The sequence below is a fragment of the Argentina anserina genome, chromosome 2 (genome assembly GCF_933775445.1).
Source record: "Argentina anserina chromosome 2, drPotAnse1.1, whole genome shotgun sequence".
NCBI classification, from domain to species: domain Eukaryota; kingdom Viridiplantae; phylum Streptophyta; class Magnoliopsida; order Rosales; family Rosaceae; genus Argentina; species Argentina anserina.
In genome coordinates this window covers 11,554,006-11,581,099 of record NC_065873.1, presented here as the reverse complement: position 1 = coordinate 11,581,099, position 27,094 = coordinate 11,554,006, and the positions used below count along the sequence as shown (strand labels likewise).

Below are 27,094 nucleotides of genomic sequence, written 5' to 3'. Positions count from 1 at the left end.
ATATAATTAAATTGCTCTGCAAATCGATCGTCATGCAGAAAGCTACTTGATGAATTCCTTTTCGATCTTCGTCCGATGACATAAAAATCTGGTATGATACAATCGAAATCGCATGTAAATGACAAAAGTATCGTTAATCTCGGCATGAATGTCATCACCATTATAAGATGAGTGATCACTTTTCCTATGCAAGCACGTGAAACGTAGTTAGAAAACCAAAACGTGCAAATAAATGATTAAAGAAACAAATAGGAAAAAGAAAAGGAGTAAAATGGGAGTTTAGAGCCATAGAGGCTATTGGGCTCGGAAGAGCTGAGCCCCAACGGGCTGCTGGGTTGGTTCGGGTTCATGGACCCTCAATATGGGTCGAATCGTGGAGATCCGGGATGACTTTCGGATTGTGCAGAAGCGGTCGACTTTGACAGAAGAAATAGATGATGTCGAGGTTGTGGGCGCCCACGACTCTAGGGTCATGGCGGGGGAGTCGTAGAGGAGGATCGAGATGTAGGACGTTGTCACATCAATCGGAGGATGCGGGCGACACCGGGCCGAAGTTTGCCGTCGGAAGGATGAAACCAGGCACTGAGTGCGGACGCACGGGGTTGGGTCGTCGCGGGGTTTAACGACGTTGTCCTGTCCGGCGCGAGGCTGGTTCTGGGTTGATCTGGCCGATGTCAGAGTCTGGAGAGAAGCGACGAAGGACGGCGTCGTAGAGGAGAGCGACACCAGGAGTTGGGGCGGCTTCGAAGCTCGACGACGCAGGTGGAGAGATGGAGATCGGGTGCCAAATCAAATCATTGGGTGCCCAGAGAAGATTCGAACTCTAATTTCTCTCTTTCCCGACAACTATTTGTCGGTTGGGAGGCTTCTTTTCATGGATGCCAAGAAGAACAAGACTGACGGAGTATGAATTTTAGGGCTAAGGTTAATTTTTATGATGGTGGTCTCGTCGCTCAGACACTTTAGAACAAAGTGCATGATAAAGTGTTTGAGGAGGAACAAAATGAGAATAATAACGACTTAATGGAACAGAACGTAACTGTTTATTGATTGATAATGGAGCTTATATATAGGCATTACATAACCTGAATCCCGTAGGATTTAGAGTTCTAATCTATTACAGGAATGTGAATCTATCTCTAACAGGAAACCTAATAAGGCTAAGACACACACAAAGGTAGAATAGTAATTCTTCTAAAACAAATATGAAATATTTGCTGGTATATTTTGTAATTTCGAACTATAGCTTATTTGTAATAGTTGTGGTAAATGAAAGATGTTTATTAATTTTATAATGAAATGATATGAATTAATCAACTTGTTTTTTTTAAGTTGAAATTGGAGGGAAATGAAAGATGAAATTAGAGAAAAATGAAGTGACGAAAATGCCCTTAAAATAGGTGGGAGATGAAGCCACTAATGGTGTAAATTGAAGGAAGAAACTAAAATTAGACTGAAATAGAAACTTGAAGTATTAATGCGATTGTTTTTAATTGTGAGGTAATGACTAATAATTTAATTATCTAATAAAAAAGTTGGATTACTATAACTTCACTTTTTGGTTTACTGATCTCCACAATGTGATTAGGGGTCAGTTGGTAGATCTCCACAATTTCATTATCAAGACATAGAAGGACAAAGTAAATGAAGGGAAAGTTACTGTGTGGCCATAGTAATATGTATTTTCCTTGTTAAATTTAAAACGTGGATTAAGGAAGGAATATACAATTGTGTAAATCAAGTTCTTGAATAATAGTTTGAGCTTTGTGTAATTTTTATTTATAAAATGGTGCATGTTGTGGTTTTGTTATTTTAATACTTAAGTATTGATCGAACCGTGAGTGATTATAATGGCTTGAGAGCGAAGGGTGACACTGATATCCTTAGGTTCGATCCCCTTAACTTTCGGAGGGTTTAGTTACACTAGTCATGCGAAATTTGATCTTAAGGACAGACTCGAAACGTTGTATAGCTTGGTAGTGAACGTTTTCGCTACGCTTACCCGTCTTAAATGGATAAGAGGTAAGGTTGTGTAGTGGCTCTATAGGACCGGCCATCAGGTAACATTTGGTTTTGGTGCCTTGTATTGAGAATCTATCCACCGATTCTCGAGTCAAGGTTTTTATTAGATTTTGTCATTCATTTACTCATTTACTCATTTATTTAAAATTGGTTTTACACTGGGTTGCCCAACAATGTATTTCAAAGCTACTCGAGAAACCCTATATTAGTGTGTCTGCATTTACTGTGTACTGATACGGGATAGTGGAGATGAGGTAGGGTGGGTATTCAGGTTCTGTTAAACTGTTTCTCGGTTTTCAGTATTCTATCTCCTTATTTGTAGTCCTCAAAACTTAGTTAAAGGTAGTTTCTTGTTTAGCTTTGTGGGTATTCCGTTCTTTTAGTATATTATTCTGGAATATCAGTAGTATCAAGTTCTAGATGAACAAATGTATTTCCTATAAAAAATGATTTTCACCTCAAAATTATTTTAAGCCTCCATTGCGATACTCGTAAATTTTCTTATAGAACATTGCCATGTTTTTCTTTAAAATATAAATCTAGTTTTCAGTTTACGTTTTATCAACTCGCGGCACTGTAATGTGCTTAAGCTGGTGAGGTGCAGTTTTGGGCGTTACAGTTTACCTATGATTTATTAATTATAAAGAAAGAATAAGTGAATATATGTATGATATCTACATTATAGGGGAGCAATAAGTGAATATTTCTGTTTTCTCCGACAATTACCCATAGTTTTCCTATTTTAGAGTATTTCCCAAAATCTTCATATTTCTTCTTAAAACTCTAGATTCGTTAAAAACCATAAAATACATTAATTGCATGAACCAATTAATCACATAATCAAGCAGTAAGTATATATATACATATCTAATTAACCAGAAGACAAGGTGGAAATATACAGGTTTCATAAGCTAAGAAATATTACAGCTCTTGACTAACTGTATATATGCTTCATGCATACATCAAATAGCTAGGTATACTACATATAATTAAGCAAGAACTTGTTCCCGCTGACTTGAGCAAAACCTAATTTTATTGAGAAAATAATAGAAAAAAAGAACTGGTTTTGCTTGCGAGAGGCTCATAGTAGCATATTTGTAATTAGTCAACCTCTTTGGCTCCTTCACAATAACAAGACTGATCAATTTATCTGTGCACCACCCCCTGTGCCTAACGCACTCCTGGCGACGATAACAACTCCTGCCTGAACAATAAACACATTTGTTAATTAATTAAAGCTGTCGTCGTTAACACATGTAGTAATTGATGCATCATAGTCATCGTACAGAGAGAGAGAAAGAGAGATCATACAGAGGTTTGATCCGCTGCTTTGGTTGATGCATCTTGATCCACGTCTGGTGATTGATCAGAAACTTGTGTGTTTGATGAAACTTCGACGTTAATACCCAAACACTTGAACAAAACCCTCGTTGCTGACTGAAGAAAGCTACTTCCCGCATTCGGGATGAGCTTGTAAGAAACGAGAGCAATATTATTATCACTCATCCCAGACTTTGCTGCTGAACTGTGCTCTTCCATTTTTTTGATTCTTTTGATTTCTTCTTCGTTCCTCACCCATTAAATACTTGTTTTAATTAGCTCGCGGATATATGTTCAATTCCCACGTGAATATTTTTCTTTCCATTTCCATGTATTCGGTCAACTTTCACGACCTAGACTCCAATAATTATATATACTTGTGATGAGATCGATTTACGAGTTGAGACCAATTTCGCCGTGTACCCTAATAAATCCAATTGTACATAGTAATTTCAAAAACGAGTGATGAGAAGTTAGGATGCATTCCCTATGCGAAGCATAATTTACACGCTTAACATGCATGGACAGTATATATACTCAACTCTGATATTGATCATAGCCTTGAGTCAAACTTGGAATAATGTCATGGTTTCTCACCCCCTCAACTAAATCGATCTTGACTGTAAAGAGAAAAATTAATTATCAATCACCATTGAACTCTGAGATACAAATTCTCCAGATCCAAGTTCTGGATATCTGACAAACAATGAATATATATATATATATATATATATATATATATATAAAGGAGGATCAAGAAATGACATCCTTAAACTCCAAAAGTGAGGATGTTTTCATTTCCAATATGTAAATCAACAATTTAAACCAACCATGCACTACATACTTATACACATGAATCATGGGAAAAATTAGCCAAAATGCAAATCGTTTAACCATTTAATTATCACAATTTTTTCTTATATTTTATCGAATGGTTTACATTTGTTTGCACAACTTTGAATAATCAAATCATTATAGAATTAGTTGATGTTTTTGTAGGCGTTGTACTTGCATAAGAATCTAGATGATAAATGGTTGAAATCATCAAATTAAATTATATACTTATGTAGACTGATAAAAATTCTTAAATTCTTAAACTAAGGATGTCATCTCTTGATCCTTCCTCTATAAGTATATATATAGACACGTATGTACGTCTGGAAGGTCATCAATGGTGTCCCTAACCAGGTTGTTTTCGGTCTGTCCTTAATTTGTGGGTGTCCTTTATACATACCATGCTGTGTGAGGGAACCAGGAGCAGCGTTTTAAGTGGTTAGAGGAAACATATATTACATATTAATTGATATTAGCTCGATCATTAGTGGAACAGGGAATAGTAAGATATATAAACACACATATGTATAACGTAATGCAAAGTAAAATAATGACTAGCAGATAATTATATATTTAGATCCAGAACTTTAAATCTATTATACTGGTAACTCAAATCCCCAATCGCGCATATGTTTCGATATGACCATTTAAGGAAAATGCAAGAGTTATTTTGGCCTCTAGGTAATTAATTAATCCAAAATAGCTTTAGCTTTGCAGTGACAATAATTATAAGAGTTGTGTAAAAATTAATCGTTTATATATCTAATTACTAAAATTAACATGAATGTGAAGTTAAGTTGATACAATACATGTTACAGAAGTTGTCTCAGCTTATGGATTCCATAACCGGTACCATTTTAGCAACTTTTAAATTATACCTAGGGAAGTCATAGCTTCTGATTGTGATAGGTATTTTATCTGTAACATAAATTTTGAAATAAGCTTCGTAATGCGGTTTTACCTCAGGGCCAAAGAAGACCTTATATCTTGCTCAAAACATGAGTACTTAAGTTCACAATACTCAAGTTCATTTAAACAGCTGAACTCAAGAAAAAGAGTCCTAAAAAACCCTTCCCTCTGGGTTTTCTCTCATCCTCCACTGCCAAGACCAAAACTCCTTTTGCTCTTTGTTTTCTCTCCGAACCGAGCACAGCCAGCGCTGCCGCTGTGTTTTGGTTTGGGAGAGGTGTTTTTCTTTTCTGTTTCGGTCTCTCACAGCATGTTTGCATCAAACCCTTTTAATCTCCAGTTCGATGTCAACGCTCTCGGTGTTCGGGTGTTTGTCGGCGGCTCCCCTCTCCTTGATCTAGATGTTGTGATCTTTGCCGATTGGTAGGGATTGGGTTCACAACACCGTTTTGATACCGCGATTTGAGTTCCTCGATCTAGAGTGTCAAGGTGGTGTTTGTCCCAGATCTCTGGGTTGGGTTTGGTTGTTCTGCCGATCACTTCCCTTGGGTTTGATCCTGTCTCCTTGATTTGTTAAGGAATTGCAGGGGCTGTGATTGTTTGTCCTTTTGTTTGTTGAGAAAAGTCTGCGGTTGGATCTTGGTTCAACAACTCGACTCGACGGCAACCAAGTCTTGCCCTTCTTAGGCTAATGCTCGGAGTTCGTCTCCGTTTGTACTTTGGATGAGTTAGGCCTTGTCATGAGTTCAGAGTTTAGGCGTTATGGCTAATACATTCTGCCACAGTTTACGACATATTCTGTCTCCGATTTGCTTCCTTGCTAATCTAATTACGTTGTTGTATTCTGGCGTTTTCCGTTTAGAGTCTGTTTTTTCCTTTCCAATTTTGATTATGTTTGGTGCATCTCGGCTTTACAGAAAAGCTGGCTTCTGCTTTTTAAAAAAAAATTAGCTGCTGAAAAGCAAAGTGGCTGAGTGTTTGGTAACTTGAGTTTTTTTAAGTGTTGTTGGTAGAAAAGAGATTGTCAAAGTGTTTGGTAAACTGTTTTTTATTTGTAAATAACTAATTTAGACATGAAATAAATTTTAACTTTAATTGAATGGTAATACTTATTAATTTTAATTTTATGGCTAATTGAATCTTTATCATGTTTATATGAAATTATTCTTAGATATAATTAATTACTAATTATTATGATGAAATTATAATTTTAAATTATGTTTTACAAATAACCGTTGAGTTTCATTGACATCAAATGACTACAAAATGATAAATTAATACCAATAGATTAATAACTAGCATTACGGGCACTCATTAAGTTTTGGGTGATGCTATTTTTTTTATCCTTTCAATTTCTTGTATACCATCATGAGCATGATGTTCATCTTCTGCATCATCGTCTATCTCTATGTCACGTGTCATGTCATCGGATCTTTCTCCAATACGGATAAAATGTCTATCACGATTTCCATATCTCCGAATATAATTATGAAGTATCATAGTTGCAATCACGATCTTCACTTGCTTTGGAAATGAATAACCTTGCATGTTTCTTAAAACCTTCCATTTCTTTTTCCAAACTCCAAATGTGCGTTCTATGACGCCTCTAAGAGAAGAGTGTGCTTGGTTAAATACCACTTTCGCATTTCTTGGCTCTTGTCTGCGGTATTGTTGAAAATGTTGTTTTGGTCCTCTATAAGGTCCCAGAAATCCATTCATTTGTGGGTACCCTGATAGGAGCACAAAGTGTAACGTTCTTAATGTATATATGCCATATTCTTATGCTTTGTTACTTCTTATTTAGTTGTTTTAGTTTCATATTTGTCATTTCTATGTTCTAAGGAGAGCTATTTCAAATTTTAGATGAATTGATGATGAAATTGTGCTAAGTGTTAGAACTCGTTATTGAGCTAGGATTCCTTACTCAACTATGATTTTACTTTCCTATTTTCATTCTTTCCTATTCCTTAATCGACGATTTCTTTTCAGGAAAGACAAATCATATTTGGAAAGGAAGAAGAGATGCCGAGATGCATTCCTAGTTGAACAAGGAAATCATGTTCGAGTTGAAGAAGGAGAAGAGGAGGCCGGCCTAGCTACCCCTAGTTGGACCAAGAGAATGCCGTGCAGCCCTTAAGTGGTCTCCCTATTGGACTTGGTTTCCTACATCAAGTTGGATATGGAGTACATGAATCAAATCCATAACAAAGAGGATTTCAGTTTCCCAATTGGTTTCTATCCCCTTATGGGACGGCAAGAAGGCTTCCTAGACCCCTATATATAGAGGCTCAGCCTCTCCATTCAGATCATCATCAGCCTTACACACAAACACAAGCCATAGCTCTGCCGAATTCATCCTTCACCCTTCCAAGAAATCCTAAAACCGATTCCTTCATTCCCCACCAATCAATAGCCTTCAAGCACGCTTGTGAAGAAGGTTTCATCCATAGAAGTCACGGCTATACACTTGTGGATTGCTTGATTTATAAAGTGTAACCATGATTCACTCTTGTTTAAATTCGGTTTTGGTTTTATTCTTGTTCTTGGATGAAGCTTGCGATTTGTGTAGTGTAATCTTATTTCAATTTTGTCTATGAAATAGCTACTTGATTCAATTTATATAAAGGATTCGAAATTATATTTTGGTTTTATGAAGTTTCTGTTTTGGTTTCTACCGAGTATTGTTCTTGAATAATTTTGATTTCTAAGTGTTATGACTATGCTTGTAGCATGATATTTAAGTAAGTGATATACTTGATGAATTCAATGTGCATGGCTTTGGAATTATATGATGAAGATAAACATGTTAGATTTCGATTATGGCTGCTTGGTAGTGATCGAATGTGTTAAGTGTCTGTGTTTAGGTTACTGCTTAGAACCCTAATTGCATGATCCATCCTTAGTTGTTCAATATATGGTCTCGGCATGATTCTAAAGGAAGTCATGAAGCTTGTTTCGATTCTCTTATGTGAGTTGTTTTGGTGATTGTTTATGTGTTGGTTGGTTGATCACATGTATATATTAGTTTAAGTTTTATTTACTGTTTTTATGATTCAATCTGAAACCTATATCAACTTTTTATATCTTTATGAATTCGTGTTAAGTATTGTGATCCTAAGCCCTGGCTGGATCCCCGGTTTGTAAACGATACCCTCTTGCTTTATACTACTAATGATGTGTTCAGGGTTAAATATTGATGTTGAGTAATCGAGCATTCATCATACCCCGAATCTACCACATAATATTTTCCTGTTAAAATAACAAAATATTATATGTAACAAAATTTAATTAGAAAATAATATATATTTTTGACCAAAGTAAAATAATTTAATTAATTATACCTGATGGAGGCATTGGAAAATTTATATCAGGATTTCGAATAACTGATTGGAACACCCTTGTATTGTGAGCAGATCCTTCCCAGCCGGCACATACAAATATAAATTGCATATCAAAATTACAGGCCTCCATAACATTTTAGGTTGGTACTCCTTTTCTATTATAAAATGGTACTGACTCTTCAATAGATATAAAAGCTGGAATGTGCACTCCATCAATAGCACCAATGCAATTCTTAAATTGATGAAATTATTTGTTAATAGATAAAATAATTAAAGTAACTTATAATATTCTAATTAAGTAACAGACTAAGTACCTTAAAATGTGGCATATATCATCTGTCCCCTTCTATCTCTGGTGCAACCCCATTAAATTCAGGATCTAACGGCATGATGATTTCATCACCAGGCAACCAACATATCTAACGCTTCTCCAAAATATCTAAAAATGGTTTCCCCAGAATGTTGGAATCGTTCTTGTGCGAACCTATTACCGCACCCTTGTTCTAGTATATATACTAGCAATCCCACTACTTCCACGTGACTTGTTCTATTTGAACCCAACATCCTATATTTGACCTCCAAATCACTACATAAACGATAAAATACATCCTTCTCCATTCTAAAAGCATTGTAACACCTTTGCATCATGACCTCCTAATACTTCCAATATCCACTTATTACCTGTTTAGGGTTTATGGTTACCTCTTGTTAACAGCAGCAGTAAAGAAGGCGCATTGTTACCTCTTGTCTCTTCTCTTCAACTACCTCGACACTGATACGTTGCACATTGGCTCACTCCGCCCTTCTTCTTCCTGAAATTCTAATTGGCTTGCTCGAAGTGAAACCGAGACCAACTTTAGAAGAATCAAATGTTGCCCCTTGCTCTCTTAACTTCTTTTGTGGTTCATCGAGCTTATGCGCCTTCTTTACTACTGCTTGATCGTCCTTTTTGCTTGATGAACTAAAGTCGTATCCAGTCTTTTCTAAGAGCTTATATGCATTAGGATCGAACCATTCACTTGTTCTTTTCTTGGGCAGCAATCCATGTTTTGTCTTACCTTGAATTGGTTTGACAAACCCCTTTAGTGGATGCTTTGTAGGATTTCGGTTGCTCACATTTATTAATGGCAATGTTGACTCCCCCTTCAACAATTTCACATCATCATCTTCTAATTTTCGTGGGTATTCTTGTGACTTTGTCCCCATAAATGGACACTCCCCTTCCTTTTCTCTAGACTTCGGAACATAGCGAATGACCGAAAAGGCATGGCTGACTTTTCTTTCCACAAATGATGTTTCTGCTTCATATGAGACTTTTTGCAACACTTCACCATGAAGCTCAACGTCTTTTGATTTGGCATTACTCCCTAACTCTAGCGGCTTTCCAAGTGGAGGGTACTCTGACCGGAAGAACTTCTTTCATTGACTCCTCATCTGTGTAGAATTTAGAATCTGCAAAGTATGATTCAGCTTCTGTGAATAGTTTGGTATCTCCTACCACAGTTTTCACACCTCCGCGATAGAACATGAAGCATTGGTGTAAAGTGGATGGCACATGGTCGTCCCAACAACAAGTTGTACGAGGTCTTCGCATCAATGACATGGAACAAGGTGTTTGATTTTAGCTCTCCAATGTCCATGTCTAGTCTGATAATCTCAATCGCTCTTTGTCCTCCTTGGTTGAAACCTTGGATCATGAGACGACTCCTTGATAACTCATCAACGTTGATGCCGAGTTGAGACATGGTTGACTTGGGCATGATATTTACTGCTGACCCTCCGTCTATGAGCATGTGATTCAACTTCCGTTCTCGCATGTATCCTGTCACAAAAAGAGGCCGATTATGTGGCTTAGAACCCAATTGGATGTCATCATCTGTGAAGTGAATGGTATCACAATATGCATCACACGCGCCACATTTCTTCATGCTTGTGGAGTGTTTTCCTACTTCGATAAGAAACTCCACAAGTGCGCATCTTGTTGATTTTGGCAATTGCATCAAGTCAGAGAGGCTAAGTTGGTAAGGTAGACTCTCCAATTGTTTCAACACCTTATTTTTCTTTAACACTTGACTTGCACCTATTTCTCTTACTTCAGGCTTCTCGTCTTCTTTGGAGCTGACTTCACAACTTGTGGCCATTGAAGTTACAAGTGTCCTTTTGACAAGTTCCGGTTAAGTGGCTTCCACAAATATAGAACGACTTTCGTCTCAAAACGTCCTCGTCCGTTCTCCCCGTCGTGGAGGTGATTTCTTATGACTTGGTCGGGCAACCGGTGAGTTTGACATCGTACCTTTGCGAGTCCTTCTCCGAGTGACCAATATCCATCCTTCATCATCGGCATTAGGGGAAACTTGGAGGATAGGTGTGGAAGCAAGACATTCTTTAACTTCTTTAGTCTTCTTATGTTCGCGCGCCTTCTTTGTGAAACGAAATGGTGCTTTCACCGGGTGAAAAGGGAGTGGAACTGGCTCGAACGACCCAAATGTTACGGTAATGCAATTGACTTCAGCAACGTCGTCCACGTCCAGCTCAATATTCTCTTGCTTGGCGAGATTTATTATCAAATCCTTGAGAACAAAGCACTTCTCTATAGGGTGACTAACGAGGCGATGATATTTGCAATACTTCGGATCGTTAACACGATGCATTTCTTTTGGACGCTTGCACTCCGGAAGATCTATTATCTTGTTTTCTAGCAGATCCTCTAACATGCCCGCCACATCAGAGTCGTTAAAGAAGTTCGAGCCAGTTCTACCTTATTGAACTCCTTCTTATCCCGCATAGAGATCTTAACAGGTGCAGTATTGATGACGATTGATTCTTTGGAAGACTTCTTCATAACCTTGTCAATCTGCTTCCGAAGACTTTGTCTTTTTGTTGGTCAACGAGGGATTCATTCTTTCCCTTATGACTTGCCAAACTTGGCTCCATGTCGTGGGCTCGAGTAGCCAACTCTTCGAAAGAACGAGGCTTGATTCCTTGCAAGATGTATAGCAAATCAAAGTACATGCCTTGGATGCACATTTCAACGGCTGACACCTCTGACAGTCGGTCCTTGCAATCAAGGCTAAGTGAGCGCCATCTATTGATGTAGTCGACCACGGGTTCATCCTTCCGTTGCTTCGTGTTAGTTAGCTCCATCATACTCACCGTCCGCCTCGTACTATAGAATCGATTGAGGAACTCGCGCTCCATTTGATCCCAATTGTCAACATACCCTGTCTCTAAGTCTGTATACCACTCAAAGGTATTTCCCTTCAATGAGCGAACAAACTGCTTGACAAGGTGATCGCCTTCTGTTCCAACATTACTACAAGTCTCCAAAAAGTGGGCGACGTGTTGCTTTGGGTTCCTTTTACCTTCAAATTGTTGGAACTTTAGTGGCTGATAGCCCAGTGGCATCCTTAAGCTGTCGATCCTCTTAGTGTAAGGTTTGGAGTAAGTGAGAGAGTCACGAGAAGGACCTCCATATTGAGCCCGAATTGAGTTGGTGATGATGTCTTGCAATTGCTGGAGTGTTAAGGAACCAAGCGAGTCGCCATCGTTTTAGGATGTTTCTCCTTTTTCATTTACTTTGCTCCTGCCAGGCGACCTTTTGGTGGAGTTCTCATCATCGTGATCTTCCAACTTGCTATAAAATTCAGCGATTTGCACGTCCTTTTCTTCAACCATTCGGGTGAGGCTTTCAACCATCTCCACAGATTGGAGAGTTGCTCCTCGATTGTGGATGCCCCCATCACCAAGACCTGCGCATTGTCAGAAGAGGATTCATTTTCCATATAATCAAAGTTAGTGTCATCTTCTTTGGGACTTTCATGGTATGATGTCGTGCTCGATTCGTCATCAGAGAAAACGTTTTCCTGGATAGAGTCATCACCATGAACGGGTAGAGGAGATTTCTCCTTTGGCTCTTTCTCTTTTAATGCTTTCTCTATTACTCCCAAGCTCTCCAAGGTGATGACTAGTTGACGAGGCTTACTAGCAAGTGTCATAAATGTCGTGGGTTGAGCTCTAGCCACGCTCCGAGTGACAAGGGAAATCGGTTCACTCTTTAATTTGGAGAATGCTTGTTTGGATTTCTTGACCGGCTCGGCCTCTCCGATTAACCTTGCGGTTGTGGACTTGGATTTCGTCAATGGAACGACTTGGTTGTTCTTGGAAGCCATCGCACAAACGAATTGGAAGATTTCTTCGGATAAAGAGATGAGAGGCCAAAAATGTCCCACTGGGCGTGCCAATTTATAGAACGAGAATTTGAAAACAAATGAGAATGCAGACACGTATATAAATAAAATGTGATTTATTTATAATCAAGCGCGGGGTTACAATCTTTGTGAACTCTTTTGATTCTATCTCCATATGTAACTTGGCTCAAGGGTGACATGCACTTGATCTTGAGAATTTGAGTTTGATTTGGATTTGGATTTGATGAGGAACGATCGATTGACAGCTTGATGATTCTTCTGGACTTGAGTTTGGATTTAGATTTGATGAAGAACGAGCGATTTAGTAGCTTGACAATTCTTCGTGGACTTGAGTTTGGATTCGGATTTGATGAAGAACGAGCGATTTGGTAACTTGACGATTCTTCGTTGACTTGAGTTTGGATTTGATGAAGAACGAGCGATTTGATAGCTTTACGATTCTTCGTGAACTTGGGAGATTTCGAGATTTCTCGAGAATAATCTTGCTCAACTGATTTTCTCTCTTCTTCTCCAGTCCCCCTTCGAAGGGGTATTTATAGTGTTAAGACTTCTATTTTATAGAATATTTTAATGACACTAAAATAATAAATTTCTTTAATTGTACAATTAAATCAATATGTATTTTCTGATTAATTTAAAATTAGTTATTCTCATAACTAAATTAAATAGAAAATAATTTATTTAATTATAACCGTTGAGGAATTTATTAATTTAATCAAATGTCTGATTACCATTTCGAATCGTCAATGACATTCAATTTCCGATTTAAGTCGGAATCACGTAGTTTTGATTACGATCATCTGTTTATGTGCTGACATGAGTTTTATTCGGATCCACACCAACTTTGTTTTTTGGGCCACGTGTGCCATTTTGTCGGGTTCTTAGTCGATTTGATTATTTAATGAAGATGATTTACTTCATTAATTTCATGTGTCTAGACAATTCCTTATTCTTCTCTTTTTTAGGTGTCTCTTTCTTTATTTATTTTCCTCATTTTCTTGACTTTTTCTCTATGTTTTCTTCATTGTAGCTATACAATCTCATCTTTTAAAATCTAAAAATAATAAAAGACAAGATAATTCATAAAACAAACTCATAATAGTACATTTTTTAGTCTAGAAAGAACTCATAATACAAATATGATTCTCATATTATCACAAATGTTATAGAATACGAATTAATGAAGACTCATAATTTAACTAGGTTTCCTAGTTACACAAGGAATCCTACTCTAAATAGGACTCTCGACAATTTCTTTGTTTTTCAACCTATTTTAGCATTAAAATACAACCAACGCTACCAAAGACTCCTAACTTACTAAATGACTCAATACTACAACAATAAGAGCTAAGCAAAGTACAACTGGAGGTAAAAACATGTTAAGAACGTCACACAAAGTTCTCCTATCATTTAAATTTTCTTATCCCTTATCTCTTTTTAATTTTCGTTGCTCCTATTGTACATTAAAAGCAATGTATGTTTTAAGTGTGGAGTGGGGTATACATCATTCGTTGTATTCTATTGTTTGATGCTTACGTGTTTCGATTTTTTTGTTTTGATTTTTATTTTTCTTGCTTTGATTTCCGATTTTTAGATTGAATTTTATGTTTTGTTTTTCGATTTTTGTTATGTATGTTGTTTTGATTTTGTTTTGAGTTCTAAATATGCCTTTAACTGTCTAGGATGAGTATGATCTTTGAATTTATGGTTGAAAGATGATCACGATATTTAATTGCACTTAATTGCTATTTGATGGTTAATAAATGTGTAGAAATTGTACGAACATGTAGTAGATGAAGATTTTAAAACTTAGGTACATAATGAGCATGTTCCTTACTCGTTTGAATTCATGTAACATTTCTGAGTTTCGAGCCATATATGTGCCTTTCTTTAGAGAGTATTACAACTATTTTGATCAATTCATATGTCATAGAATTGCAATGAACTAGAGAATACTAGAACTCACTTTGTGAAACTTTCGAAGCTTTATGTCATAATATACTCTGATTTTGAAAAAGATTGTTGGATCTTTTTAGGAATTCCACCACTTAAGCCAAAAGCCGTATGCATGTTTGTGCCCTGCTTGGGACACCTTAGCGTTAACCCTTGTGAGCCTACATTAAGCCTTTTTTTCATTGCCAACAGGTTAATATCCTTGCTTAGTATAGTTATATCACTACCTTGTCTTTGCCCAAGTCATACGCTCTATATTTCTTCAATTACTATGTTTCGCTTCTCTTACACAACTCAATTGAATCTCGTGCATCTCAAAGAACTATCAGAAAACGAAAATAACCAGGGGTAGAAAGAAAAATTTACACAAACCAACTTTAAGAATATGGCACCGCTCTCTTCCTGAAAGCTACAAAGTAGAAAAGATAAACAAAACTCGTCAAATAATCAACTACATTTATCTTTACAGATGGAATAAAAGACAAACCATTCGCAAAAACCACACACAAATGAAGCTGAATAAAGAAAATAGTCTGTAACCTCTTGCAAAACAATGTTAAAAGGTCTTTGATCCGAAAGAGGCATGCTATGGATCAATAGCAACAAAAAATATCCCTTTGAATATGCATTAAAAAATCAATATATGACCCTCGTAAGTAAAAACTGTTGAAAAACCACACACGGTTAAAGATCATTATATGAACAACAAACTCTAGCATGATTTTACTTTACACCGAAGTCATTACTCCAAAAGAAAAACTCAAACAATTTGAATATATTAACATTCAGGTCACAAACTAGTCATAAACAAAACAAAAACAAAAAAACTTTAGCATTATCCAGTTGACATTGGATTAGTCGACATTGGATTAAGGTTGTAAACAAAACACCCCTAATAACGCAGTCCAAAATTATGAATCCTTAAAACAAAAATAAAAAAAGCATACAAGGTGACATTGGATTAATGATATGGTTATGATTATTCTTTGTTGATAACCTAGCTAAATGTTGGAATTTGGGCTACAAGAAGCTCTTGGTCTGCTTAGAAATAAGAGTGTAACCCACGACCACAAACCATTATGAGGAATTTTAAACTGCCTAGGTGATATAGATAGATTATGAGGATCCCACTAATGTTAGCACAAAATTTATTAGCCCCGATCATAAACACACATATCATATTATCCATAGAAATCTGGAATCTGGATCACTAGTCACTACACAATTGAGAACAGTAGTAACTACAAACTGATAACATTTCTGCTTTTTAAATTGCAACTACACTCTTTAATCAGTTTTTACTCATCTAAGGCATATAATCTCACCAGAGAAGTAACCATTTCGAGCTGGTTATTGAGATGAGGGGTCCAAGAGCTAAACGTTTGGTGACCGATGCAGTTTGTAAGGAATAGGGAACAAAAAGAATACTTTATTCATCCTTTCCAAAGTATAAAGGCATGAGGGTAAAACCAATTAAACGTAAAATGTTGCTTTTTTCTCATACAATTTCTAATATTTGAAAATACCTGGAACAACAAGGAGACATTGAGCTCCCTTCTGGACAAGCTCAATAAGAACTTCATCAGTGAATGGCTTCAACCATTTCACAAGACCAACTCAGCTGCACTTACAACCAAACAAAAATGAAGAAAAAACAAGACATCACGACAATAAGCAACAAACATCAATCAAATATAAGTAATCAGTGACTACCCCTCAATTTGTTTTAACTTGGTCTTCTGAATTGCCCAAAGCCGCAAATTAACATTACGAATATATTAGATACAAATGTGACCGAAATTTTATAATTTTGTGGTTAAATTATCAAAATTTAAACTCAAATAAGGAAAACCAGTACAAAAAGGTATGACTGAAGTTTTCATGGTCTAATTAAGCACCAAACACTGTATCATGCTAACAAGAATAAATCAAGATCACCCTTTTCACTAAAACTAGAATCAAACCTGACTAGGTATATAAAAAGCCCCAAATATACATATCGGAAATGACTAAATCAACTTAAATTTGAATATCCAGAAACAAAATCAAAGCATTCATCCAAGTTGTAATCGCAGGCAAAAAGATCAATCAGATTTGGAATCAATGTCTAAAACTCAAAGTCGTCGGAAATTAAAGAACGAGTAAAAAAGAGGACCTGAAAACTTGAAGTCACCGGTGAAGGCGTGAAGGAGTCGATGAGAGAATCGTCCTCACAAGAAACATCGATGAGGCACAGGCGTCGGGGCTGGAGGTCCGAATTGGGTAGCAAAAGAATCTTCCATATTGGAGATAGGGTCGGAGTGGATTGGATCAGAGTTTGAGATTGCGTAGCGGCGAAAGCGTAGCTCTTTGTGTGTGTGCGTGTGTGTGTGTATAAGGAGGTGCTATATTTAGCAGAGGTGCTAGGAGCTGCGGCGATAGTGGGTAAGACTTGGTTTTGAGTAGACTCTGAGGTGCAGGAGCTGCGACGATAGGTTGGTTTCTGCCTTCGAATTTGGGTAGATAAGACTCGGTTTCGGGTAGGTAATTCGATGGTGGTGGTGGTGGTTTGCAGAGATATTGGCTAGAGACGAAGTTCTCAATACTAGCATGCAGAAGGAAGAAGAAAACAAAGTCGGGGAGGAATGAGGGAGGTGGTGCGCACAGAGGAAGAACAAAATGAGGAATAAGTGCGTGGCGAAAAAATTTTTATAGTGTTTGAGCGAATTCTAAACTAAAGGAGAGAGCTAGGGAGCATTTTTTTTGTTTTCAAAAACCATTATTAGTAAGTGCCTTGACACAATATAAATAACTTCATTTATCAAACATTGTGAAACACATATCGTCTGCAAGCAACTCAAACAATGCTTTTAAAATATAAAAAACTATTGTCCTCAATTCACTTTCAGACAATACCCGAATACGAAACTATTATCTTAAGACTAGATGTGAACAATGTCTTTTGCTCTGAGATTAAAAACATTGTCTTAAATGAATCTAGAAATAGTATTTAAAAAACCATTATCAGCGCCAAAATTTTAGACAATAATTATTTGGAAATAATTGTCTAATTTTTCAGACAATGGTGTTTTTTGATGTACATTGTCTTTCAACTATTGTCTAATTTATTTTTTTGCCTTAATGCAATATCGTAACCGGAATCAGCAGCTCCTATCTTCTCACTCATTTCGATCCTCTGCTTATTATGCTTTTGTGTACTGATCATTTACCTATCTTCCTTCTGATCCTTCAACTTCTTTTCATTCCCTCCCCCAACACCCCTTGCGTTAAATATTATCCTTCCTACTGCTTATTACTAATTCAATATTGAATCTCTTGACCGATTCTCTTCCTTCGTTTTTTGTTTAGGTCAACTTCGATGACCACATGCGTACTAACGACCGAGTCGAGTACTTAGTACTGGCCACTGATCGATCAGATTATATTGAATATGTCAACTACATCTCAACTTGTTTCCTGTTTATAACTACAATTTTTCCAGAGGTACAAAACTTGAGTATCCAAGCTTATTGCTCATACAATGTAACTACATCTCTATCTTATCGCTAAATTTGAAATTTCTAACGAGCTAGCGAGTTCGTATACAGCAACTTGGCAAATACTGATTGGCTAGATAGCTAGAAAACAGAAGCATACTTGTTGGATGATAAGACCCTCCTGTACGTGTACCACTACCACTGTATGAAATAGGGTATTTTAGGAATAAGAGGAATCTATGTACATATCTGACTAACTAGGCAATTTACCCGCGTGATGCTGCGGATTTCATTTTGTTTCTGTTATTTTATACTTGTACGTAAAGACATTAATTTTATAATGTAAAGACATCAAAATTGTAATGGCATCATACATGTCCAAATACGTATCGTATTGCATATTTATAGAAAACAAATAACATGACAAAAAAAATATACTTTTAAGAAAAAGAAAAAACATAGAATCAATAACAAATGCACTTAAGCACCTTCATTTCAAATTGATCAATACAATCCAAAATTGGTGATTCAAAATTGGAGATATAACTTATTTGGTTTCCGATAATAAAATCTTAATTAAAAAGAACCGTTCTACGTTAATGAACGTCCATAATTAAGAAAAGTTTTCTCTTGTTACTCCTTTCTCTTTCGTTTCATGCAGCGGAAGAGAAAAGGACGCACATTATATATTTCAAAACTTTTGAACAAGTTGATCATTGTCCTATAAACAAACAAAAAATGACTATTATACGATTTCCATAGACTAATAATATTGCATCAGACAATAATGAGGATGATAGCTTAACTATGGTAAAGGGATTAAAAACCTTCTATATATGCTTGAACTGCCCATGGATCAGGACTAGTCCCCCAGCTTTGACAATGAAATTGAATTTTGATGGCTCCATTAACTCTTCCTCTGCAGCTGCTAGTTTTATTATGAGAAAATTAAAGATATACCCAATATTGGAGCCCCTCTTTTAAATCAAACCCACACCCATATCAAAGAAATCTTTAAAATTAGAGAATCTCTAACAAACATGTTGATGTAAAAATTACATAATAGATAGATACATGCACATTAGTATAAATTTCAAATTCAACATACGAAAAAGATCTTTGGAATGATAAAATACCTAACAAACAGGTTGATGTAAAAATTCCTATAAGAGATGTTAGCTTTAAAGATAAATACCTAATTTTTAGGTTGTAATTAAAAATAAAAACCTACTAAATAGGAATTAACAAAACTTATATCTACCTCAAACTAAGGTTGTAAATAAATAGTTGAAATGAACTAAATTACCTATGAAATTATAAATAATAAATTATTCAACAAAAAGAAAAAATGAAAGTTCAAATCACCATAAAGTGATTTCGATTTTGAATTGATTTAAATTTAAAAAAATTATGAATTCTAGATATGTCAAAAAGGAAATGCTTCATTATTTCTAAATTTGTGATGAGTAAAAGAAAATCTATAATTAAGGCAGTTAATGAGAGCACAATTTATTGATTGATTAATCACTAATTTTTATCAGATTTTAATAGTGGCATTTTGTAATTTAAATTTAAACGAATGATTATAATTCAGTGCATAATGAAAGAAAAAATAGGTGGGTTTTTTATAAAAGAGTTTCTAAAAATTAGGTATACATTAAAATACCCCTTTTATTATTCATAATTCTAATGGTTGTGCAATTCTTGCTTCCTCTAAACACCTCGGTGTTTCAAATGTTCCAAGTGCTGAAACTTCTGCTCTCCAAGCTGGTCTTTCTGCAGCTCGTCACCATGGCCTTTTCAAAATCCAAGTTGAAGGAGATTCTAAGTCCCTTATTGACTATATTAAAAAATCTGCCCCTGCCCCTTGGCGAATCCAAGCTTTGGTCAAAGACATCCATATCATGACAGGTTTTTTTTCAGGAAATTCAGTTTATTCATGTTCGACGTGAAACCAACTTTGCAGCTGATGTTGTTGCTCAATTGGGGCATTGTTCTCCCACTACTCTTTGGAACCACTCCTTCCCTCCTACTGTCTCCCATGCTATTGATTTTGATAATTCTCATTTTGGTTGTATAAGAGGCCACAAATTGTAATGTAATTTTATTTTACTTTCTCATCAAAAAAAAAAACTCACCATAAAAATCCATCATTTAGTCCTCATTATAAAGTCCTTATTGGAGCTCTCCTAATGTTTATATTAAAATATCTGATGAATGATGGTAGATAATTGATTGAGTAAGTAAACAAACATATCTCAAAATTTTACTTATGATTTCCAATTTATCTTGAAATGTCTAATCTCCTCAATTAAATAATAATATCGATATACACCTAAGATTTTACTTCAGAGTTTGCTGGGCAAGTGTTACCGTGGAAGCCTTTTAGGTGTGGATTTTTAAAGGAATTTTATCAGGTCGAAAGGAGGGATCAAGTTTGGCTAGAGCCTCGAAGGACTCGACAATGGAGGATTGTGGAGATCAAGATGTAGTTCTATAGTGATGTCACAAACACTAGTGTTTTACTATACCCTTCTGCTGGTAGGCTAAAAAAGAGACCCGACGTCCCGACCAAAAGCGTATGGTGGATGGTGGACTGAGGGAGGCGGGATGCTAACACATGTTACACTCCTCCTCCTCTTCTCAATGTTCTTCTCTATGATGGCCTCCCTTCTCTCCCTTCTGTTTGAATGGGAGGGTTTTTGGCCTGTAGGTTGTGTGTTTTGGTATTAATACACTTTCTTGTCCAAAAAAAAAAATAGCAATGTTCTTTAGACTTGCCTGAAGAAGTTTCACCATAGTTTACCCAAATTAGACGGGGTTCACAAAGATTAGGTAGGAGTATTCTTAAAAATTGAAGAGAAGTGATTATGTACACAAAACATTTAAGCGACTCTTTAGTATGTTATTCCATATAAATTTATATACAAGTACTATAGTAATTTACTAAAAAGAATATCGATACATCGATCTCAAAAGAATAATATGTCAGCAATCCACTAATTTACTAAAATAAAAACTGACTAATATGTCTCTCTGTAATTTTATCTTCATACATAAACAAAAAATAATTAGTAAAAACACAAATATTTCACCAATATGAGATCTTTCATAGTAAACTTTAAGAAAATACTTAAAATAAAGTTATGTAAATCCATATTATGAAAACACATGCATTGCACGGTAGACTTCTAATTTTTTAGAAGAAAATCTTATGTCTCCGTTCTTCCTATCCCTTCTCTTATCTCCCACATAATTTTGACACTTGTCTTCCACATCTGCCACTTTACCTAGCACTTTATAGAGTTAGAAAAAAAAAATTGAATAAAACTAGAGAAAGTGCAAAATTTTAAACAAAAACCTGGAAGGAGAAGATTTTTTCTTTTTCGAAACCCTAGAGATATCATGTTTCCACGGAGCACCATCCCCCCTGATCGTAAGGTAACAGAACCCAGTTCTTTGTTGACATATTCAGCAAAAATCAGATGAAGTAGACAATATAAGCCATATAACAACATATCGACTCACGTAAAGTTCAATCCAAGCCATATAACAACATCTCGGCTCACTTAGCCAAAAAGCAAATAAAATCTAGCTTCCACAATTTCTGTCTTGGACCTCAACAGGTAGTCGATCTTTTGTTTTCCCAGCTTATTTGATGTTTTCTCTTTATGTTGTATTTCCCCAGTTTTTCTTATTGTTTGCTCACAAGGTTGCCGTTTGGCTTTCATGAAATGTTTTTTTTTAGAGGAGATGAAACGTTCTTTCAGACTAAGAAAATTGGTCTCCCGACAAATGTGAGAGAAACAAATAGTATTAGAAGAAAATAAGATCTAATGATGATAATATCTTGAATGTAAACTTAACAGTACGCCAAGGCACAGAATAGTGACAACTAGTAGTGATTGATATGTTCATTTTGAGGGAGCTATTCGGGGCACTAAGGTGTTGTAGCACCATCCATGTGCTGCTCACGTGCACCGTCAGTTTAAACCCTAAACTTAACGGACTTGTGATCTACCCTTCGCATCAGATCTAAGTCAAGACCCAATCTTGAATCTTTGATTTTGAATTCAACTAAACCAGCAGCAAAACCGTTCCATCCATTCACCCAAAGGTATAATTATCAGCTTCAATGCCTAGTTGCCCTTTCAAGAGTAACCCAGATTCCATGTATGGCATAAGTCCATAACAATCAACCTCATCTGCATAAATCAAACTGTAATGGCCACCACCCTCAACCGCCAATCTCTTGGGAAGAAAAGAAAACCAGTTGGTGGTCATGGCCATGATGGCCTCGCTATTCAAAGGTCACAAGATCAGAAGCCACGACCTTCGTGATGTCGGCACCGGCCACCGGGCAACAAAGAAGATGAAGAATACCTTGTCCTCGATCTGCAAAACCTCTTTTCTATTCTCCAATTCAATTTTCTCATAAAAGCTTAAAATGAACTCATCGAATTGGGTTTTTTTTTACCTTATTTGACTTAGTCCTCTATTGTGTGGTGTGAACTGCAGAGACCTCCAAAACATGATCCTAGAAACCCAAAACAATAACGAAAGGAGAAAAAGCGATTATATGGACTCCATTACCAGAACACCTGATGAATAATCAACCTTGTTTTCTAATTTCTACTATGGTGACAAAGGTTTTTTTTTTGTTTGATTTCATTGTAATAGAGTTAGTCGGTCCAGTTGCACTATGGTGTCTGGAATAGCGTCATTTTTATTAGAATTTGAGAATTGTCGTCTCCAATATGTAAATCACAAATGCACTTAGGCACATCCTTCCATGTCCATCGCTGGTCGAGTTACACCAAACTTGTTCGAAGTTAAAACTTAAAACACTATATATAGTAAGTTAGTAACCAATAACAACAGTTTGACCTGTCATCTGGCCCATGCCTCACTGCCCAGGTCCCATGATGAAGTAGTCAATCGAGAAGTACAGCTCTATCAAAAATATTAAGCATCGATCGGCATCACCATGCAGATTTTTACAATATTTTAGCCTATATAATTAAGTTACTTGGTCGCATTGTTCAACGAAGGCCTCCTTATGACTGATTCCCTTCAACAAGTCATAACAATCAAACCCAACAACCCACCCACGTGCCTCAGGAGAAATTGAACATGACAATGCAAGACGACGAACAAAATTAGAAGAGGAAATAAAAGCCAAGTCCATCCATTCTCTTCCCTGGCTGATTATAAATAATGGTTTCCCAAAGCTGCTACAACACCAAGTACACTAATGATATTTGCCAAAAGGTGACTGTTTGTGGGAGCAAGGATATCTAGCTAGCTAATAACAGAAAGAGAGAATATGGCATCCCCTCCTCCCTCCTTAGTGTTCAGAGTGCAAAGACAACAGCCGGAGCTGGTTTCACCGGCAAAGCCTACACCGCGGGAGCTCAAACATCTTTCTGATATCGATGACCAAGAAAGTCTTCGGTTTCAGATTCCTGTCATACAATTCTACCGATATGATCCCTCTATGAAAGGAAGGGACTGCGTGAAAGTGATCCGAGAGGCGATATCACAAACACTAGTGTTTTACTACCCTTTTGCCGGAAGGCTTCGAGAGGGGCCCAACCGGAAACTTATGGTGGACTGTACCGGTGAGGGTATTGTCTTCATTGAGGCCGATGCCGATGTTACGCTCCGCCAGTTTGGTGATGCTCTTCAACCTCCCTTCCCTTGCTTGGAGGAACTTCTCTATAATGTTCCTGGATCTGATGGGGTTCTTAATTCCCCACTGTTGCTGATTCAGGTAAGCCCTTAACCAGCGTCATACTCGTACTGAAACTATTTACGTAAGGGGGCAATTCATTTTACACCCAATTTGAATAAGAGATTTTTCGATTAAATCCATTATTTTTTCCATTTCAATTTACACCCAAAAGTTTATCATAAGTGATTAATGTTAAAACTAATATTTTAAAAAGCAAAGACGTATCTTAAGGCGTTTTTTTGAGATCCTTGAGTCTTAGAACTTGAGACGCATGAGACGTAAGCTTTATATTATAAAAACATTAGTAGTTAAATGTATAAATATATAATTATACACATACAAAAAAACAAATATACATAAGAACTTATCAATTTATTGCATTTAGATATAATGAAATTCATAATTCAAACGTTTTAGATAGTTTTCATCAAATTAAACACATTATATAAATAAATATAAAAAGATACTTAAAAATATTATTTTCTAAGGCGTAGTAAAATGTGTAAAATGCGTAACAAACATAACATAAGGCGTAAAAGGCGAGACTCGGTATCCAGACCGAAAAACAGAGGCGTTATGTAAGTAGCTTTAAGCTTTTTAAGCCTCAGACGAGCCTTGAGCCGAGTTTTTTAAAACATTGATTAAAACATATATTCTCTCAAATTATAAAAATTGTCACTCAAGTCAAATTTGTAACCTACCTAATTTTACTAATAATTAACTTAAACTATTCCATAATCTAAGTTTATTACATTAATATTTATTTTACTAACAAATTTGTAATTTGTAGCTTTAATGTAATGATTAATTGTGCTAAAATCATGTAATCTAAATTTAAAAACCAAAGTTAAATGATATGTTTCTTTTAAGCATTTTTTTTATGTTTAAAATATTTCTATCATATAGGTATATTATTTAATTAAACTTACTATATAGATATATTACTTAAACCTACTATATATAAGTAAGTTATTTAATTCTGCCATATATGTATATTATTTAATTAAATCTACTATATAGGTAAGTTATTTAATTATGTCATATATGTATATTATTTAATTAGTCATACTATATAGGTAAGTTATTTTTGAAAATAAGTTGTTTAGACTTTGTTTATGAAGTTGGTCATCCATGTAAGTATGTTATATTTTACTATATTATATAGGTAAGTTATCTATTCAAAAAGTAACTCTAACCCTTTGGTTTTTCTCAATATCTTATCAAAATGTAAATAAGTTTAGATACCTCACATAGTTGTGTGATTCATTAGTAAATTATACTAGAGATTTTTTTAAAAGATGGCAATATATACATAAATATTAGATAAAGTAATCTAATAACAAGATATGTACTTTATGATAAGAAACACAAAATGTAAACACTTTTTTACGAATCCATGACCTGTCTTGTATTATTTAAAACTTTTCCTCAAATCTTCAAATATTACTCAATCGGATAAATGACGGAAAGTACCATATACATAGTCATCCTCATTATTTCTTCAAAACGTATCTCTCCGCCTTCATATCAAATCTCTTAATATTGGAAGGAATATACCTACTAAATAGATTAAGAACTACAAAATTTTCTTACAAATGAAATAGTGTAATGAGTATATATATACGCTCTCAAGCCACCAAATTATGATAAATTAATGAATGAAATTGATTGAAATAGAATTATTAAGATTGAAGTTTAGTTAAAAATTTCAGATTCAAATCAAAAGAAGCTAAAAAATGCTAAAGGGTAAATTAAACTTGGTAAAAATATTAATTACAAACATACATGTTATATGGAATGTTTAAAATATGAATTAGGTGTAAATTAAATGTGTGAGTTTATCTTAAAATGGGTCTCCTACTTTGAAGGTTTCTCTAATTATCTCTTTACTTACTTAATTCACCTAATACTATTTTAATTACTCCATGTTTAATTCAAGGTCACCAATTCTAAGTATGAGACGTTAACAATGTATCATGCTTCACAGGCAATTAATTTACTTCTAATTTTCTGGTTTTGAACACATGCAGTTAAGTTTCAAGTATGTTGTTCTGCTAAACTCACATTGTTATTCAACTTAATTGCCAGGTGACTCGCCTCAAGTGCGGTGGCTTTATCTTTGGCCTGCGTGTTAACCACACCATGAGCGACGCAGCCGGGCTTGTGCAATTCATGACTGCCGTGGGAGAGGTAGCGCGTGGCATGCGTGCCCCTTCCATCCTACCAGTGTGGGCAAGGGAGGCATTCAAAGCCCGTAATCCACCACGAGTGACATGCACCCATCACGAGTATGATGATGTGCCGCATGGCTCTCTTATCCCATTCCCACCCGATGACATGGCTCATCGTTCGTTTTTCTTCAGACCAACCGAGATATCCGCCATTCGTAGATTCCTCCCCGCCCACCTCCGCAAGTGCTCTACATTTGAGATCCTCACGGCTACGCTCTGGCGGTGCCGTACTATAGCCCTGCAGCCAAAAGACCCGGAACAGGAGGTCCGTGTGCTCTGTATTGTAAATGCACGTTCCAAAATAGTAAACCCTCCATTACCAACTGGTTTTTACGGCAATGCTTTTGCATTTCCTGTGGCACTCACAACAGCTGCCAAGCTTTGCCAGAATCCGCTTGAATATGCACTAGATTTGGTCAAGTCAGCCAAGGCCGACGTCACCGAAGAGTACATGCGCTCAATGGCAGATCTCATGGTCATCAGAGGCCGACCACACTTCACTGCGTTTGGTACATACCTTGTGTCAGATGTGACCCGTGCTGGGTTCGGAGATGTAGACTTTGGCTGGGGCAAGGCAGCTTATGGCGGTCCGGCCAACGCTGCGGTTGGACCCATACCTGGGGTGGCCAGCTTTTACATTCCCGGAAGGGACTGTAACGGTGATGACGGTATTGTGGTGCCGGTTTCTTTACCAGCTCCGGCAATGGAGAGGTTTGTGAAAGAAATTGATGGTATGCTGAAAGCAAATGCGATTGACCTGCCTGCCAAGACTTCCACTACTTTCATAAAATGTGCTTTGTGATGGTCTTCATTTTGGTTTTCGTTTTGGAAAACATGTTTTGCTTAGTGATATGAAAGTTAAAAAATAATCTTGTGCTTTGTTTGTGTGCACAGATTTGGCAATAAGCCAAAACGATTACTCTATTCGTAATACTAGTGGAAGGCTGTTGTGAGTTGTGACATTTTAATATTTTGTATTGGAGCTCATTTTTGGTAGTATATATGTTCCACTGATAAATCCAATGGATCAATCTTTATGCACAGTTTTAAACTTATTGGGATCTGA

General features: G+C 36.2%; 1 protein-coding gene and 1 long non-coding RNA gene across 2 annotated transcripts; one reads left to right on the top strand and one right to left on the bottom strand.

Moving 5' to 3' along the window:
• Nucleotides 1-2,872: 2,872 nt before the first annotated feature.
• Nucleotides 2,873-17,220, bottom strand: LOC126785074 (uncharacterized). The gene is made up of 3 exons (XR_007671021.1): nt 16,743-17,220; nt 3,334-16,208; nt 2,873-3,226 (listed from the first exon to the last, which is right to left on the bottom strand). It is a non-coding gene; the product is annotated as an uncharacterized LOC126785074 (long non-coding RNA).
• A 6,120-nt stretch (nt 17,221-23,340) lies between these two features.
• Nucleotides 23,341-27,094, top strand: LOC126785067 (benzyl alcohol O-benzoyltransferase). Its single transcript, XM_050510655.1, has 2 exons — nt 23,341-23,836; nt 25,886-27,094. The coding sequence occupies exons 1-2, from the start codon at nt 23,390-23,392 to the stop codon at nt 26,828-26,830; spliced, it is 1,392 nt and encodes a 463-aa protein (XP_050366612.1). The 5' UTR covers nt 23,341-23,389; the 3' UTR covers nt 26,831-27,094.

Excerpts from the sequence above, each read along its gene's own strand:
- LOC126785067 (XM_050510655.1), top strand. The coding sequence starts at position 23,390 with ATGGCATCCCCTCCTCCCTCCTTAGTGTTCAGAGTGCAAAGACAACAG. Across the intron at positions 23,837-25,885 it reads CCCCACTGTTGCTGATTCAG|GTGACTCGCCTCAAGTGCGG; the intron begins GTAAGCCCTTAA and ends CTTAATTGCCAG.